General features: G+C 52.4%; 1 protein-coding gene across 1 annotated transcript in view; it reads left to right on the top strand.

The window, feature by feature from the left end:
* Acacb (acetyl-CoA carboxylase beta) overlaps positions 1-7,158 on the top strand; it is a 53,968-nt gene extending 46,810 nt beyond the window's left edge. The window contains 8 exon segments of the mRNA XM_036171672.1: positions 419-515; positions 1,132-1,267; positions 2,050-2,227; positions 2,651-2,763; positions 4,066-4,220; positions 4,770-4,940; positions 5,067-5,203; positions 5,809-7,158. Coding sequence (XP_036027565.1) covers positions 419-515; positions 1,132-1,267; positions 2,050-2,227; positions 2,651-2,763; positions 4,066-4,220; positions 4,770-4,940; positions 5,067-5,203; positions 5,809-5,935 — 1,114 coding nt within the window. The 3' untranslated portion in view covers positions 5,936-7,158.
* Positions 7,159-12,775: the final 5,617 nt, after the last annotated feature.

Here is a 12,775-nt window from a genome sequence, read left to right as displayed (position 1 = left end):
CTCACAGAGATCTGCCTGGCTCTGCCTCCCAGAATGCTGGGATTAAAGGCGTGCGCCACCGCCGCCCTGCTCACATGTGATGATTTAAGTCATAATTTAGAGCTGGGATGTGATTAGGTTGCAAAGCACCTGCCTGGCATATGCTGAGTCCCGAGTTCCATCCTAGTACCTCCAAGGATAAATACGAAGCTGAAGCAAGGGGAAGGTGCTGGGAACTGTGTGTGTCACAGTCCACATCTTAGACATCTTAGCTGCATAGCCCGAGGCACAAACAGCTCCCATCCCGCCCTGACTGTTCTCACCCTAGCAGGGTACCTGCGCACCTGGAAATGCCCACAGCAGACTGGCTAGATGCTGGGGCCTTGAGATCTGCTCATGGGGCATCCCAGTGCTGAGCTCCTGTGCACTCACCTTACAGGTTGGGGGGCATCCCCGTGGGGGTGATTGCTGTGGAGACTCGGACCGTGGAGGTGGCTGTCCCTGCTGACCCTGCCAACCTGGATTCTGAGGCCAAGGTGAGGGGCCAGGAGCCATGACCACTGTGGCTGCTGCTGGATCCAGCCCAGAGAAGCTTCTGTATTCCAGAAAGCCAGGGAGCGGAAGCCTCAAGCAGGGATCGGCCTGGGAGCTCAGCCTGTCGCCCACCACATCTTCATGGGACACATAATATTCCATTCTGGGCTACTTGCCTGGGATGGTAAAGGTCCTGTGTGGACCCCACCCCCACTTCCACTCTGCCCCTGCTGCTGGGAGCTGTAGTGAGGTCTCAGCTAGTGTTCATCATGGAAGTCAGGACAGGAACTCAAGCAGGCCGGGATCCTGGAGTCAGGAGCTGATGCAGAGGCCATGGAGGGAGCTGCTTGCTGGCTTGCTCCCTATGGCATCCTCAGCCTGTTTTCTTGTAGAACCCAGGGCTACCAGCCCAGGGATGGCACCACCCACCATGGGCTGGGCCCTCCTCCATCAATCACTAATTAAGCTGGGTCTTACGGAGGCATCTTCTCAACTGAGGCTCCCTTTTCTCCAGGGATTCTAGTGTGTATCAAGTTGACATAGAACAGTAGAGGACCAGGCTGTGATCGCCGGCCCTACTGTCCCAGTGTCACTGACCTAAGTGACTCTGTATCACAGATCATCCAGCAGGCGGGCCAGGTGTGGTTCCCGGACTCCGCCTACAAGACGGCCCAGGTCATCAGGGACTTCAACCGGGAACACCTGCCCCTCATGATCTTTGCCAACTGGAGAGGCTTCTCCGGTGGCATGAAGGGTAAGTCCAGCCCCTGTATCACTCCCCTGTGTCACTCCAGCCCCGTCTCTCAACAGCCCTGGGAGGATGCAGGTCAAGTAACCGCCTGGTTTATAGATGAGGAACTGAGCGTGGGAGGCGGATGATGTCCTGGGGTCACCTGAAGGACAAGGCAGGGAGGTCTGCTCTGCAAGCTCCATGGTGACCTGGGCAGTTGCCTTCCTCGGTGGTAAGATGAGGAAGGTGTATGTCCATCCACCTTCCTCAGAGCTGGCCTTATAATTGAACAGTCCCTCTAAGTCACCCAGAACGTCCAGAGGGATGGTGGTTCCGGAGGGCTGTTGAGGAAGGAGCTGAGGTGGGAGAGAGATGCATGTAGGTCTTTGATAGCTGGGTGACTTGTCTGGGTCCCTGAACCCCTTGTTTGTGAATGGGAAGGGCTGCGGTGAGGGTCCCATGCTCTGGTTCCACACATGTCACTGATGACAGCCTTGCAGTGTCACCACCAAGGGTACCTGGGGACTGGGAGGGATTTCCTGGTGAGGCAGAGCGGAGACCTGTGTATACCCGACACGTGGGTGTGCTGGGGCGTCTCACTCAGAGCTGGAAGGGACTCAGAAAGCGGCAGTCCCTGTGTTTACCTTCACAGATGAGGACACACCCATGCAGGAAAGCAACCTGCCCAAGGTCCCATGGCCACTGAGGGAGGGAGCCAGCCCCAGCCCAGCCCCAGCTCTCTGAGTCTTTGTGGCTTTGAGTCTGTCACTGGGGCCCAAGTCTCCTAAGCAGGCCTCGCTTTGTAGACATGTATGAGCAGATTCTGAAGTTTGGCGCCTACATCGTGGATGGCCTCCGGCAGTATGAGCAACCCATCCTCATATACATCCCACCCTGTGCCGAGCTCCGTGGGGGCTCATGGGTGGTCCTCGACTCCACCATCAACCCCCTGTGCATAGAGATGTATGCAGACAAAGAAAGCAGGTGGGTGTGTCACTCAGGATATTCTCCGCAGAGCTAGTGAGATTCCCAGAGGACACTATCCGGAGAAGGGCAAGAAGCTGGGTGTGGCAGTGTGCACCTGTAACCTTGGCCCTGAGGGTCGTGGGCAGAGATAGGGAGCCTCTGGAGCTCACTGATCAGTCTGTCTAGCCAATCAGTGAGCTCCAGGTTCATTGAGAGACCTTGTCTCAAAAAGTAATGTGGACGGTACCAGAGGAAGACAGCTCACGTGACCTATGCCCTTTACCGGCATGCACACACAAATACATATACAACACAGACACAGTCATAAGGCACACAAAGAAATAAGCAAATAGTTTTTAAAAAGGATAGCAGAGAGGACTGAGGTGTCTGTCCTCAGCCTCCCCGCCCATCCCCTCAACCTCTTTCCTATTCTCTGTTCAGGGGGGGTGTTCTGGAGCCAGAGGGCACTGTGGAGATTAAGTTCCGGAAGAAAGATCTGGTGAAGACCATGAGAAGGATAGACCCAGTGTGCAAGAAGCTCCTGGGACAGCTGGGTAAGTGGGTCACAGAAGTGCCGCCCCCAGGTCGCCCAAGGCGTCAGTGCTAGTGTATTAAGGGTAAAATGAGATAGGTCAAACACAGCCATCAAACTGAGATCCAAACGCCAGCCCGCACTGGTGATCAGCTCCTTCCATGGGACACCGGAAGTGGTCGGACAGGAGCTGTCTCAGATGGCAGATAGTTTGGAGAGTTGCGGTTTGGATGTCCACAGTGAGACGTCTCGGCAAAGGGGCCAGATATAAACATGACATGAATTTTCAGAGCTGCTGTGTTCTGACCACAGCCCCATCTCTGGGGCCAGGGTGGCACATTCTGCTGTGGCAACCTATCTGCACCCAGAGGTTCAAGCTTAGGAACATTTTAGCTGAGGGACGTTCATCCTGTGATCTCATAGTTAGTTCACCGTCCCACACACATACTGAGAGACAACATTTGGGTTCCCACAGGGAACACCAGAATTTGGGTAATGACCATGTCCCTTTAGAGGTCTTTGTGCCCTCTAAATGCCCCCAATCAGAGATAAACAGTTTTACCGATTTTGTATGCTTCACTCCCAATCTTTGATGCCACGCCCCCTGGATGTTGATGTGGTGGCGATGTCTGCAACTGTTCGGACCACCTGTTTGTGACGGTGTGTGGTTCCTTTGGGTCCGCCTCTGTGATCTGAGTCTGTGCTTCATGACTCTGGGTTTGTGTGGAACTGGCATTATGTCTGGAAATACCTCTTATGAGAGTCCTTTCCTTTTTATTACATTTATTTTGCGTGTTTGTGTGTGCACGCGCCACGGCACATGTGTGGACACGGCACAGAGGACAACTTGCCAGAATTGGTTCCCTCCTACCACATTCCTGGGAATGAAACTCAGTTCATCAGCCTTGGCACCAAGCACCTTTCTCCACTGAACCACCTCACTGGTTACTAGGATTCTAACTCTGGATGTCCCTGTTACACAGTGTTGTCTTCTTAATTACCATTCCCCCTGGCAGAACTGTGTTGGTTTGTGCGTTTCCACAACCTGTCTCGTGTTTCTGTTGCCATGGAGTTAGCATATCCGTACTGTATTTATTATATGCCTGCAGACAGCAGCTGAAGCCGGGGGCAGGGCCGGGCCTTCCTCTAGGTGCTGTCCTGGGGCTGTGAGTGCATTTCCTAGGCTGCAGGACAACTTGATTTAGGAACAGACCAGACTACCACAGGACAAGGCCTCTTGTCTGGGTTTTGTGGCTTAACCCAACCCCACGTGGCCATCTCTCACAGCCTCTGAAGTCCTGACCTGATGTCTGCTCACCTGCAGGCACAGCCCAGCTCCCTGACAAGGACCGCAAGGAGCTGGAGGTCCAGCTGAAGGCCCGAGAGGACCTGCTGTTTCCCATCTACCACCAGGTGGCAGTCCAATTCGCCGACCTGCACGACACACCCGGCCACATGCTGGAGAAGGGAATCATCTCTGTAAGTCCCCCAAGGCCACCTGGGCTGCAGACACAGAGGCATGCATAGGGGTTTGGGATGGAGTCCAGCTGGGGCTTAGAGGGTTTTCAGGGCCTTCAGTCTGAGTGTGTCAACAGGAGCCCACAGCCTCTAACCCCCAGGAGGCCCAGGCTTTGGAAATGCTGGAGTAACTTGAGTGTGTTCCCATGCCTGTTAGTTCGCGCCTTTGGTTAGACCTGAAGCCTTGTTTGTGCTAACACTGGCCCACGACTTTCTCCCAAGAGGACATCCTTGTCCACTGGCCCATGCCCATGGCTGGCCATTTTTCTTTTGGGAACCAGCCTGAGATTGAGTTTTGGGTCAGCAGAGGTAAGTTTGCTTCAGAGGCTCTGTGGGGTCCTGCAGAGCCTGGCTCTGTGTCTCCCTAGATAGGAGCTCAGGCCCCCTCTGCAGGATATCCCTGCTTGTAGGATGAAGGGGGCATATGCCAGGTAGCCAGCCTGGGGCATGGTCTTGGCCATTTCCGGCTGCGTCCCTCCTCTGTGGGTGCTCAGCTGGACCTGTCCGCAGGACGTGCTGGAGTGGAAGACTGCACGCACCTTCCTCTACTGGAGGCTGCGCCGGCTGCTGCTGGAAGCCCAGGTGAAGCAAGAGATTCTCCAAGCCATCCCTGAGCTGAGCCATGAGCACACACAGTCCATGCTGCGACGCTGGTTTGTGGAGACCGAGGGACCCGTCAAGGTGGGCCTGGGCAAAGAGAGGGAAGCTGTAGCGTGCCAGCACTGGGGGTATAAGGATGGCCAGCTCTGTCCCTCAGCAGCATCCCCATCTGAGGTAAACTGTACCCATTGACCCCCCCTCCCCCAGGCCTACCTGTGGGACAGCAACCAGGTGGTGGTCCAGTGGTTGGAACAGCACTTGTCAGCCAGGGATGGCCTGCGCTCCACCATCCGTGAGAACATCAGTTACCTGAAGAGGGACTCTGTCCTCAAGACCATCCAAAGGTGAGTGGCATGCCTGTGGCCAGCCTCTGGCTCATTGGCCTGTCACAGTGCCAGAGTCAGGCCTGGCCTTGTGGGTGGGGTGACAACCCAGGGTGTTCATCCCCCAGCAACAGAGCTGCGGTCTGACTTTCTTGGGTTACAGCTAGTACCTTGTTGATTAGAAGGACCCCCACCCCAAACCCCAGGGCTGAGGATACTAGCTTCCCCCCTCCCCCCATCAGTCTTTCCACAGTAGCCAAGGATCAAAGGATACCTGGGACCCTATTTTGGGTGTGAAGCTGGGACTTGGGACTTGGGTGTGTCACAGCTCGGGTCATATTACACACATAACCAGTGACTGGAAAGGGCTATGTCACCCTGAGACATTCTGTTTCCTACGTCAGAATCCTTCCTACAGGACTGTCCATCCCCCCCATCCCCTGTTCCACCTCCCCACCCCCATCTCCCTCACTCCCCTACCCTTCTCTGAGTGAGCACAGCAGGAGGAAATCAGAATGCTGGGCTCTGGCCCACCCAAGAGACACATGTCTAGACCAGGACACTGCCACTAGACACCACTGAACTAAGTGGCGAGAGTGACCACCTGTCTCTTCCCTTCCCTGTAGTCTGGTGCAGGAAAACCCAGAAGTGACCATGGACTGTGTGGCCTACCTGAGCCAGCACCTCAGCCCGGCTGAGCGGATACAGGTGGCTCAGCTACTGTCGACCACAGAGACCCCGGCTTCCCCCTGAGCAACCCAGGACCCTGGACCACGGGAATGGCTGTGTGGAAGGCCTTTGCAGGACCCTGGGGCTTGTTTTGGGAAAATTCACAAAGCACTCTGTGAATTGCAGTTCATAACCAGCGTCTCCCTGGACAAAAGGCCCCTGCACCCCTGCCAGGCGGTCATAGCCTCCCTTCACCCGGGGACGCCAGGGTTCAGTGGATAACTCTGCTGCATCTCTGAGGTGAACTGAACCGAGCACCCCAAGTTCCTCGTGTTTTGCCTGGAATGGGGATCCAGGGTCTCACTGTCTGATCTCAACACACTTGCACATTGGTTTACACTCAGCAGCTGTGTCCTTCAGCCGAATAAACAGGCCAAAGACAACACACCAGATGAGACCCAAGAAAGGGTCTTATCAGACAGGGGCAAAAATTATCTTTTTTTTGTTCAATTAAGAGAATAAAACAACATTTTGTCCTTCAAGTGGCCTTGGTGGGACAGGAAGACCATCTTATGGACAAGCTGTCTCCAAAGGTAAAGGGACAAATGAATAGGATGCTTGGCATCCAGCAGAGCTGGAGGAGTCTTACTTCCTCAGCCCCCAGGGCTCTGTAAGCCTTTTCTTCCCTAGCAGAGCAAGGACTGGACCCCACATCATGCCTCCTGCAGATTGGCCACCCATATGGTACCAAGTACCCTCCTGCCTGAGCGCAGAGAAGCTGCCCTAAACATGGTGCCCCTAACCAATACACTTCCTCACCTTGTGCCTTGATACGATGGCGGGAGCCAACAGCTCTGGACTGGTAACCTGGGACTGTGCTGCAAGCACTCTGGATTTGCTCATGAAGACTTTTCCAGGACCTGCAGGCCCAGCCGCGTCAGGGTCTGAATGAGATATTCTGTGCCAGTGACAGGCTGGGGAAGTTGCCTGCCACCTGCTGTCCTTGTGGGCAGTGTCTGAAGACATTATCACTCCAGACTGAGGCCAGAGTCACCCAGGGAACCGTCTGCAAGCCAGGAAGGATACTTGAGGTGCCCCAGATTAAAACAGGTCTAGCCATCGGCCAGTGACAGCCCTAGCAGCTGAGAAGGGGGTTGGGAGGAGTGGAGAAACATGGCCTGTTGCTTCCATTTGGGGGGATGAAGGGTTCTTCTGGGCAAGGTCCTCTGGGTGTTTGGGGGAAAGCCCAGACTGTGACTAGCTGCTGCCCTGACCATCAGCGTAAGCTGAAGAGGCTGCTGGGAGAGAGATCTGCAAAATAAACTATTTTTTGAAGGAAGTCCTTTGGTCTTGACTTATTCTGGGGACCAGAAAAGCCTGACAGGTAGAGGGGATGGAAAGTTCCTTCACTGTTCTCAAAATCTCCCTCTTTCAAACATCAGAGAGCTTTGTGCATACGCTGTGCTGCTCATGAGGGAGGGTTGGAGGCCCGGGCAGCTTACAAGCTGGTTTCCATTCCTTCCCATCAGATGAGGGCGGCATGGCAAAGCTCAGAAAGGTCAACACACTCACCCACGATCACACAGGACAGACTGGGAGGTGTGTCTAGTCTGATTGCCTGGCCCAGCGCCTTCCTTCTGTGACACCTGGTTGCGATGGGAAAATTCCCGCTGAGCTACACCTGGTCTGGCTCCAGGAGTTAGCACCTAGCCTTAATCCACCTTTTGTTTCTCTGGTGCTCTGTGAATATTGTCTGGGAGATTCCAAAGGGTACAAAGCCTATGCAAAACTCGGTTCCTGAAAAATCCTGCACACTGTGATATTCCTTGGTCGAGAATTTGCATTTGGCATTGTCCCTTTGGAAGCACACTAACAGGATGTTTTGGGGATATGGAAATCAACTTGCTGAAAGTATAAATTTGGAGAATAAAAATGCCCTTGGCTAAGGGAGGGTGTCTCAGTCCCAGAGAGGCTGAGTTCCCCCTGTGACTGGAAAGGCTTGGACGTCCTTAAAGTTCACTGTGTCTTCCCCCCACTGACCTGCATGAACCCACGCCTGTCCAACAACAGGGATGTGACATGTCCAGACATCTGAACTACACTTGGGAACTGGCTGTCCCTGAACAGTCCCACGCTGAACAGGAACCTGGTCCCCCTCACAGCAGCTTATCTACTCATTGGGACTGCTCACTCTTGACCCTCAAACATGAACTATTGCTTTCATCCCTCCAGCATCTTTCCCAGAGGCCGGTCAAACAGTTCCTCAGCGCGGCTGGGTCGAGAGAACCTGTCCTCACAAAGGGAAGCACCAGATAAAGAGGGAGAGACCCAGACCTGTTGGTAATTTTTGGATGCCTGAATCCAGGGAGCCTATCGGGAACCTGATCACATTTTTGTTTTTTGTTTTAAAAAATGTTCTCCCTAGTTTGAAGAGGAGCGGCTGTGGTGATATTGTGTTCTCCAAAATATTGCACACCCTAATAAACTTCTCTGGGGTCAGAGAACAGAACAGCCACTAGGTACAGGCCAGAAAATGGTGGCGCACACACCTTTAATCCTAGCATTCCCGAGGCAGAGATGTGAGTTCAAAGCCACACTGGAAACAGCCAGGCATGGCGACTCATGCCTTTAATCCTAGGAAATGACGGCAGGGAGCAGGAAGGTATAGAAGGCGTGAGGACCAGGAACTAGGCTGGTTAAGCTTTTAGGTTTTTGAGCAGCAGTTCAGCTGAGACCCATTCAGATGAGGACTCAGAGGCTTCCAAGACTCTTTAAGATTTGTGCTGTAAGCAGTAGCCTCATCCTAAGATGGCTCAGCCTAGAGGCAGCAGTGTTTCCATCACGCCATTCTGCGTCACCAGATACCCAGGAAGGGAAGGAAGCCAACAGAAGACTCTGGAAGGCTCAGGGGGGTTAGGCAGACTTCCAGCTGGATTCCAGACACACACCTAGTTGCTGTCACTATAATGATGCTGATATTTGGCCTGTGGGCAGTCCACTGCAAGCTCCCTTGTCCTGGACAAGGCCAATGCTTCCACCTAGGGGACTTACCCCCAGGGGACGGGAGAAAGGACCAACTACCTCTGTGTGGACAGAGGCCTTGTAGCCCAGTTCAGGACCTTACAAGATGGCCATTGGCTGATGCCAGGCCTGGTCTTGTCCGGTGTAGCTCATGGATAAGCCTGTGAGATGGAGGTGTGTCGGAGACCAGCTCCCACGTTTATTTTTACTCCAGGGACTCTTGAGGAATGAAGGCTAAGAGACTTAGGTAGAAATAAAGAGGGGAGAGAAACAGAGAGAAACGCAGGGTAGCCTCAGGTGGGCCCAGAGCCTTATCCACCACCCGTCTCTCCCCTAGGGCTTTTAAAGGAATGCCAAGGGGTGGAGCAAAAGACCTCCCCCAGCACAGCCCAGTGTAGACCATCTAAGACACCTGGTACTCGGGCTGTGGTCCAATCATCCTCTTTATGCAGACCTGCTGGATAAAGCCTAAATGGGCTCCAACAATGAGGAGGCCATCCATCCTCATTCTCTCAATAAAACCCAGGCTCAGGAGATTGGGGATTTAGCACGGTAGTAAAGCACAAAGGCCCTGGGTTTGCTTCTCAGATCAGAAAACAAGAAGAAAAATAATAAAACAAATAGACAAAAAGTCAGGCTCAGAGCCTGCAGGCTCCTACAGGTTCACACAGGGTGGTCTGGATAAAATATACACCATGCACTTTACTGTGCTCTCCTTTCCTTTTCCAGTGTTGTCCAGGCTAGCCTTGAACTAGCCTGGAGTGCCCTCCCTCCTAGCTGGGACTCACCTTAACCAGTTCCCAGTGTGTAGTGGGGCTGAGGACATTCATGTTGGGAAGCAACCTCCAGCACTCCTTCAAAAAGACTTTGTATTCATTCTTTGAGAATTTCATGTATACATAAAACATGTTTTGATCAAATCCATGACCACTCTCTCTCCCCCAGGTCCTATCAGAGCCACCCCACATCTCCCTCCAAGCTTCATTTCCCTCTCCCTCCCCACTCTCTCCCCCCCCCCCCTCTTTAACCCAGTGTATCCACTTAGTTCCACCCATATGTACCTGGATGTGGGGCCATTCTGGAAATATGGCAGCCTCCCAGAGCCCACATTCCAGAAACAAGTCCTGTTCTCCCTCCCCTAACGGCCATCATTTGCCAATAATTCCCTCCTCTAGGGTTGGGCATTGAGCTCCCATCCCTTCAGAACATTGACTGGCTTGATCTTGTTCTGATCTGGTGTTGTAGTCATGTGGCTTTGCTGTATGACAGTCTTTCTCCATGCTGTGAATATATGTTGCTCCCACTGGTTAATAAATAAAGCTGCTTTGGCCTATGGTAAGGCAGAATAAGAGTCAGGTGGGAAATCCAAGCAGAGAGAGAGAGGGAGAAGAAAGGCAGAGTTGGGCAGATGCCATCCAGCTGCCTGAGGAACAAGATGTCTGCCAGCAGACCAGTAACACCATGGCCACGTGGCAAAATATAGATGAATAGAAATGGGTTACATTAAGAAGTCAGAGCGATAGCTTGCAATAAGCCTGAGCCATAGACAAGTTTGTAATTAATATTAAGCCTCTGTGTGTTTATTTGGGACTGAGCAGCTGTGGGACACAGGAAAACTTCTGGCTACAGGGCTTCACATGTGTCATGTGTCTATTATGGTGGGAAAGATTTGTTTGGCACAATCCTCTTACCCCATGGATCTTACAGTCTCCACATCCCCAATACACACAGACACACACACACACACAGACACACACACACACACACACACACACACTCTCTCTCTCTCTCTCTCTCTCACACACACACACACACACACACATACACACACACACACACACACACACACACACACACACACACACACACTGATCCTTGAGGCGAGGAGCTGTGACAGATGTCTTAGAGCTGAGCATGCCACAGTCACTTAATCTTTGCACATTGACCAGCTGTGAGTCTGTTGGCTGCTGCCCACTGCAAAAAGAAGCTTCTCTGATGAGCGTGGGCAGCTGTACTCATCATGGGTGTAAAGGTCACTCTTCAGAGGGCTGTTTGATACTAAGACCATTTAGCAAGATGATAGAAGTAGGTTCTCCCTTGGGGCCTCTCAGCTTCCCGTGGTACTTGACCCAGTTAAAAGTTCCAGGCATGACTTTAACCTTGAGGAGCATGCCTTAAATCTGATTAGAAAGCCGTTGGTTACTTCCATAACAGCCATGCCACTGTTGTACCATTGGGGGTATCTTGCCAGGCTGGTTGTAGCTCACAGGGTTCAAAGATGAGTGATACTGTTGCTTTGTTTTCTTCCCCAGCACTGACCAAACTAGCCAGGGCAGAGGCCACTTCCAGTTCAGTACCAGCTTGATTCTTCCATGTGGCGTCTTCAACAATAAAATCTGTCATCAGGTCCTAGTGGGCAACCAGGAGCAAAGCAGCTGCCTGTGTTATCTGGTTGGGGACATCTACGGGACATCACAAGCCAGTAAGTCAGAGGAGGTAACCCAAACCTGGTACTCGTTAGCACTTTTTGATCTTGCAGCCCCTCCCCACGATATTTTCTATCGCTATGGATTTGGGAACCTCATCACTGAACTCAAACTGATTTATTTCACTTAACACAATGTCCTCAAGGTCCCTCCATATTATGTATGACATGCACCATAATTTCCTTTTTAAAGGCTAAACAATATTCCACCGTGTAGCTAGGAAACATTAGTTTACACAGTCCTGTAGGGAGGCTGCAGGTTGCTTCTGCCTTGTGGCTCTTGTGGATAATGGTGAGGGGAGCAGAGCAGGTCCCTTCCGATCCTGGGTCTCCCATTCCATTCCTTCTGTTCTGTATTCTGAAGTAGTGTTGCTTCCAGCTCCTATGGTAGTTCTCTGTTACCTTTTAGAGGAGTCTGCAGGGTTTTCGGTACCCAGCAGAGCTGCAGAGTTCCACCTTCACATCCTTGCCAGGTCTGCACATGCTTTCTGAGTCTTTTGTTGTTGTTTTTTTGTTTGTTTGTTTTTCTTTATTTATGTGGTTTGCTTATAACCATCCGAAGAGGTGGAAAGTGATTTAAACTCAAAAGTTGCTGGAGGGGCTGGAGAGTTGGCTCACCATTTAAGAGCACTGGCTAGTCTTCAGAAGGACCTAGGTTTTGATGGCCAATACACATTTGGTGGCTCACAACTGTATACAATTCTAGTTTCAGGAGACCTGACACCCTCTTCCAGCCTCTGAAGCTACTACACACATGTGGTACACAAACATGCAGGCAAAATACCAAGACATACACTTTCTTTAAGAATTGCTTTTAAAAAGTTGGACCTTTTAACCTGCTGTGTCTGTAACTTGACCCTGTGGCCACAATGTCTGACAGAAATGGCAGAAAAGACAGGATTTGTTTTGGCTTGTGATTTCAGTCCATCATAGCTGGCAAGGCAGGGCAGTGGGAAGTGTGACCCAGGATGTTCACTTCCCCCTGGAGCAGAAACCAGGAACCAGGAACCTTCCATGTCCTGACCCTTAGGACCTTCTGCCAGCCAGGCCCCAGCTCCTAACGGTTTAATAGTGACAGCAGCTGGGAGACAAGTATTCAAGACATGAGACGCTCCAGGTTCACACATCACAGAGGCCAACAGCCTGTGTCGGGGCTCCTGATGCTCAGAGCTTTGCCTCACCTTCCTGCCCACCCCATCATCTCCCACACTTCTCTCCCATCCCTCTCAATTCCAATTCAATAATGCTACTCCCAAGGCAGACCCAGCCTGGTGGAGACAGACCTTCCCAGGGGCAGCCAGGCTCACCCTCAGCTTGGAGGAGGACTGTGGCATGTCAGTCCTTCTTTCCTGGCTTACCCTGAGGCGGAGCTTGGGAACGCTCTGGGCTCTGCTGCCCTTGGATCTGCCTTGGTGTGT

Source organism: Onychomys torridus, chromosome 22, assembly GCF_903995425.1.
Source record: "Onychomys torridus chromosome 22, mOncTor1.1, whole genome shotgun sequence".
In the NCBI taxonomy this organism is placed as follows: domain Eukaryota; kingdom Metazoa; phylum Chordata; class Mammalia; order Rodentia; family Cricetidae; genus Onychomys; species Onychomys torridus.
Note: the sequence above shows the minus strand (reverse complement) of the source record. Positions and strands in the feature narration are given on the sequence as shown.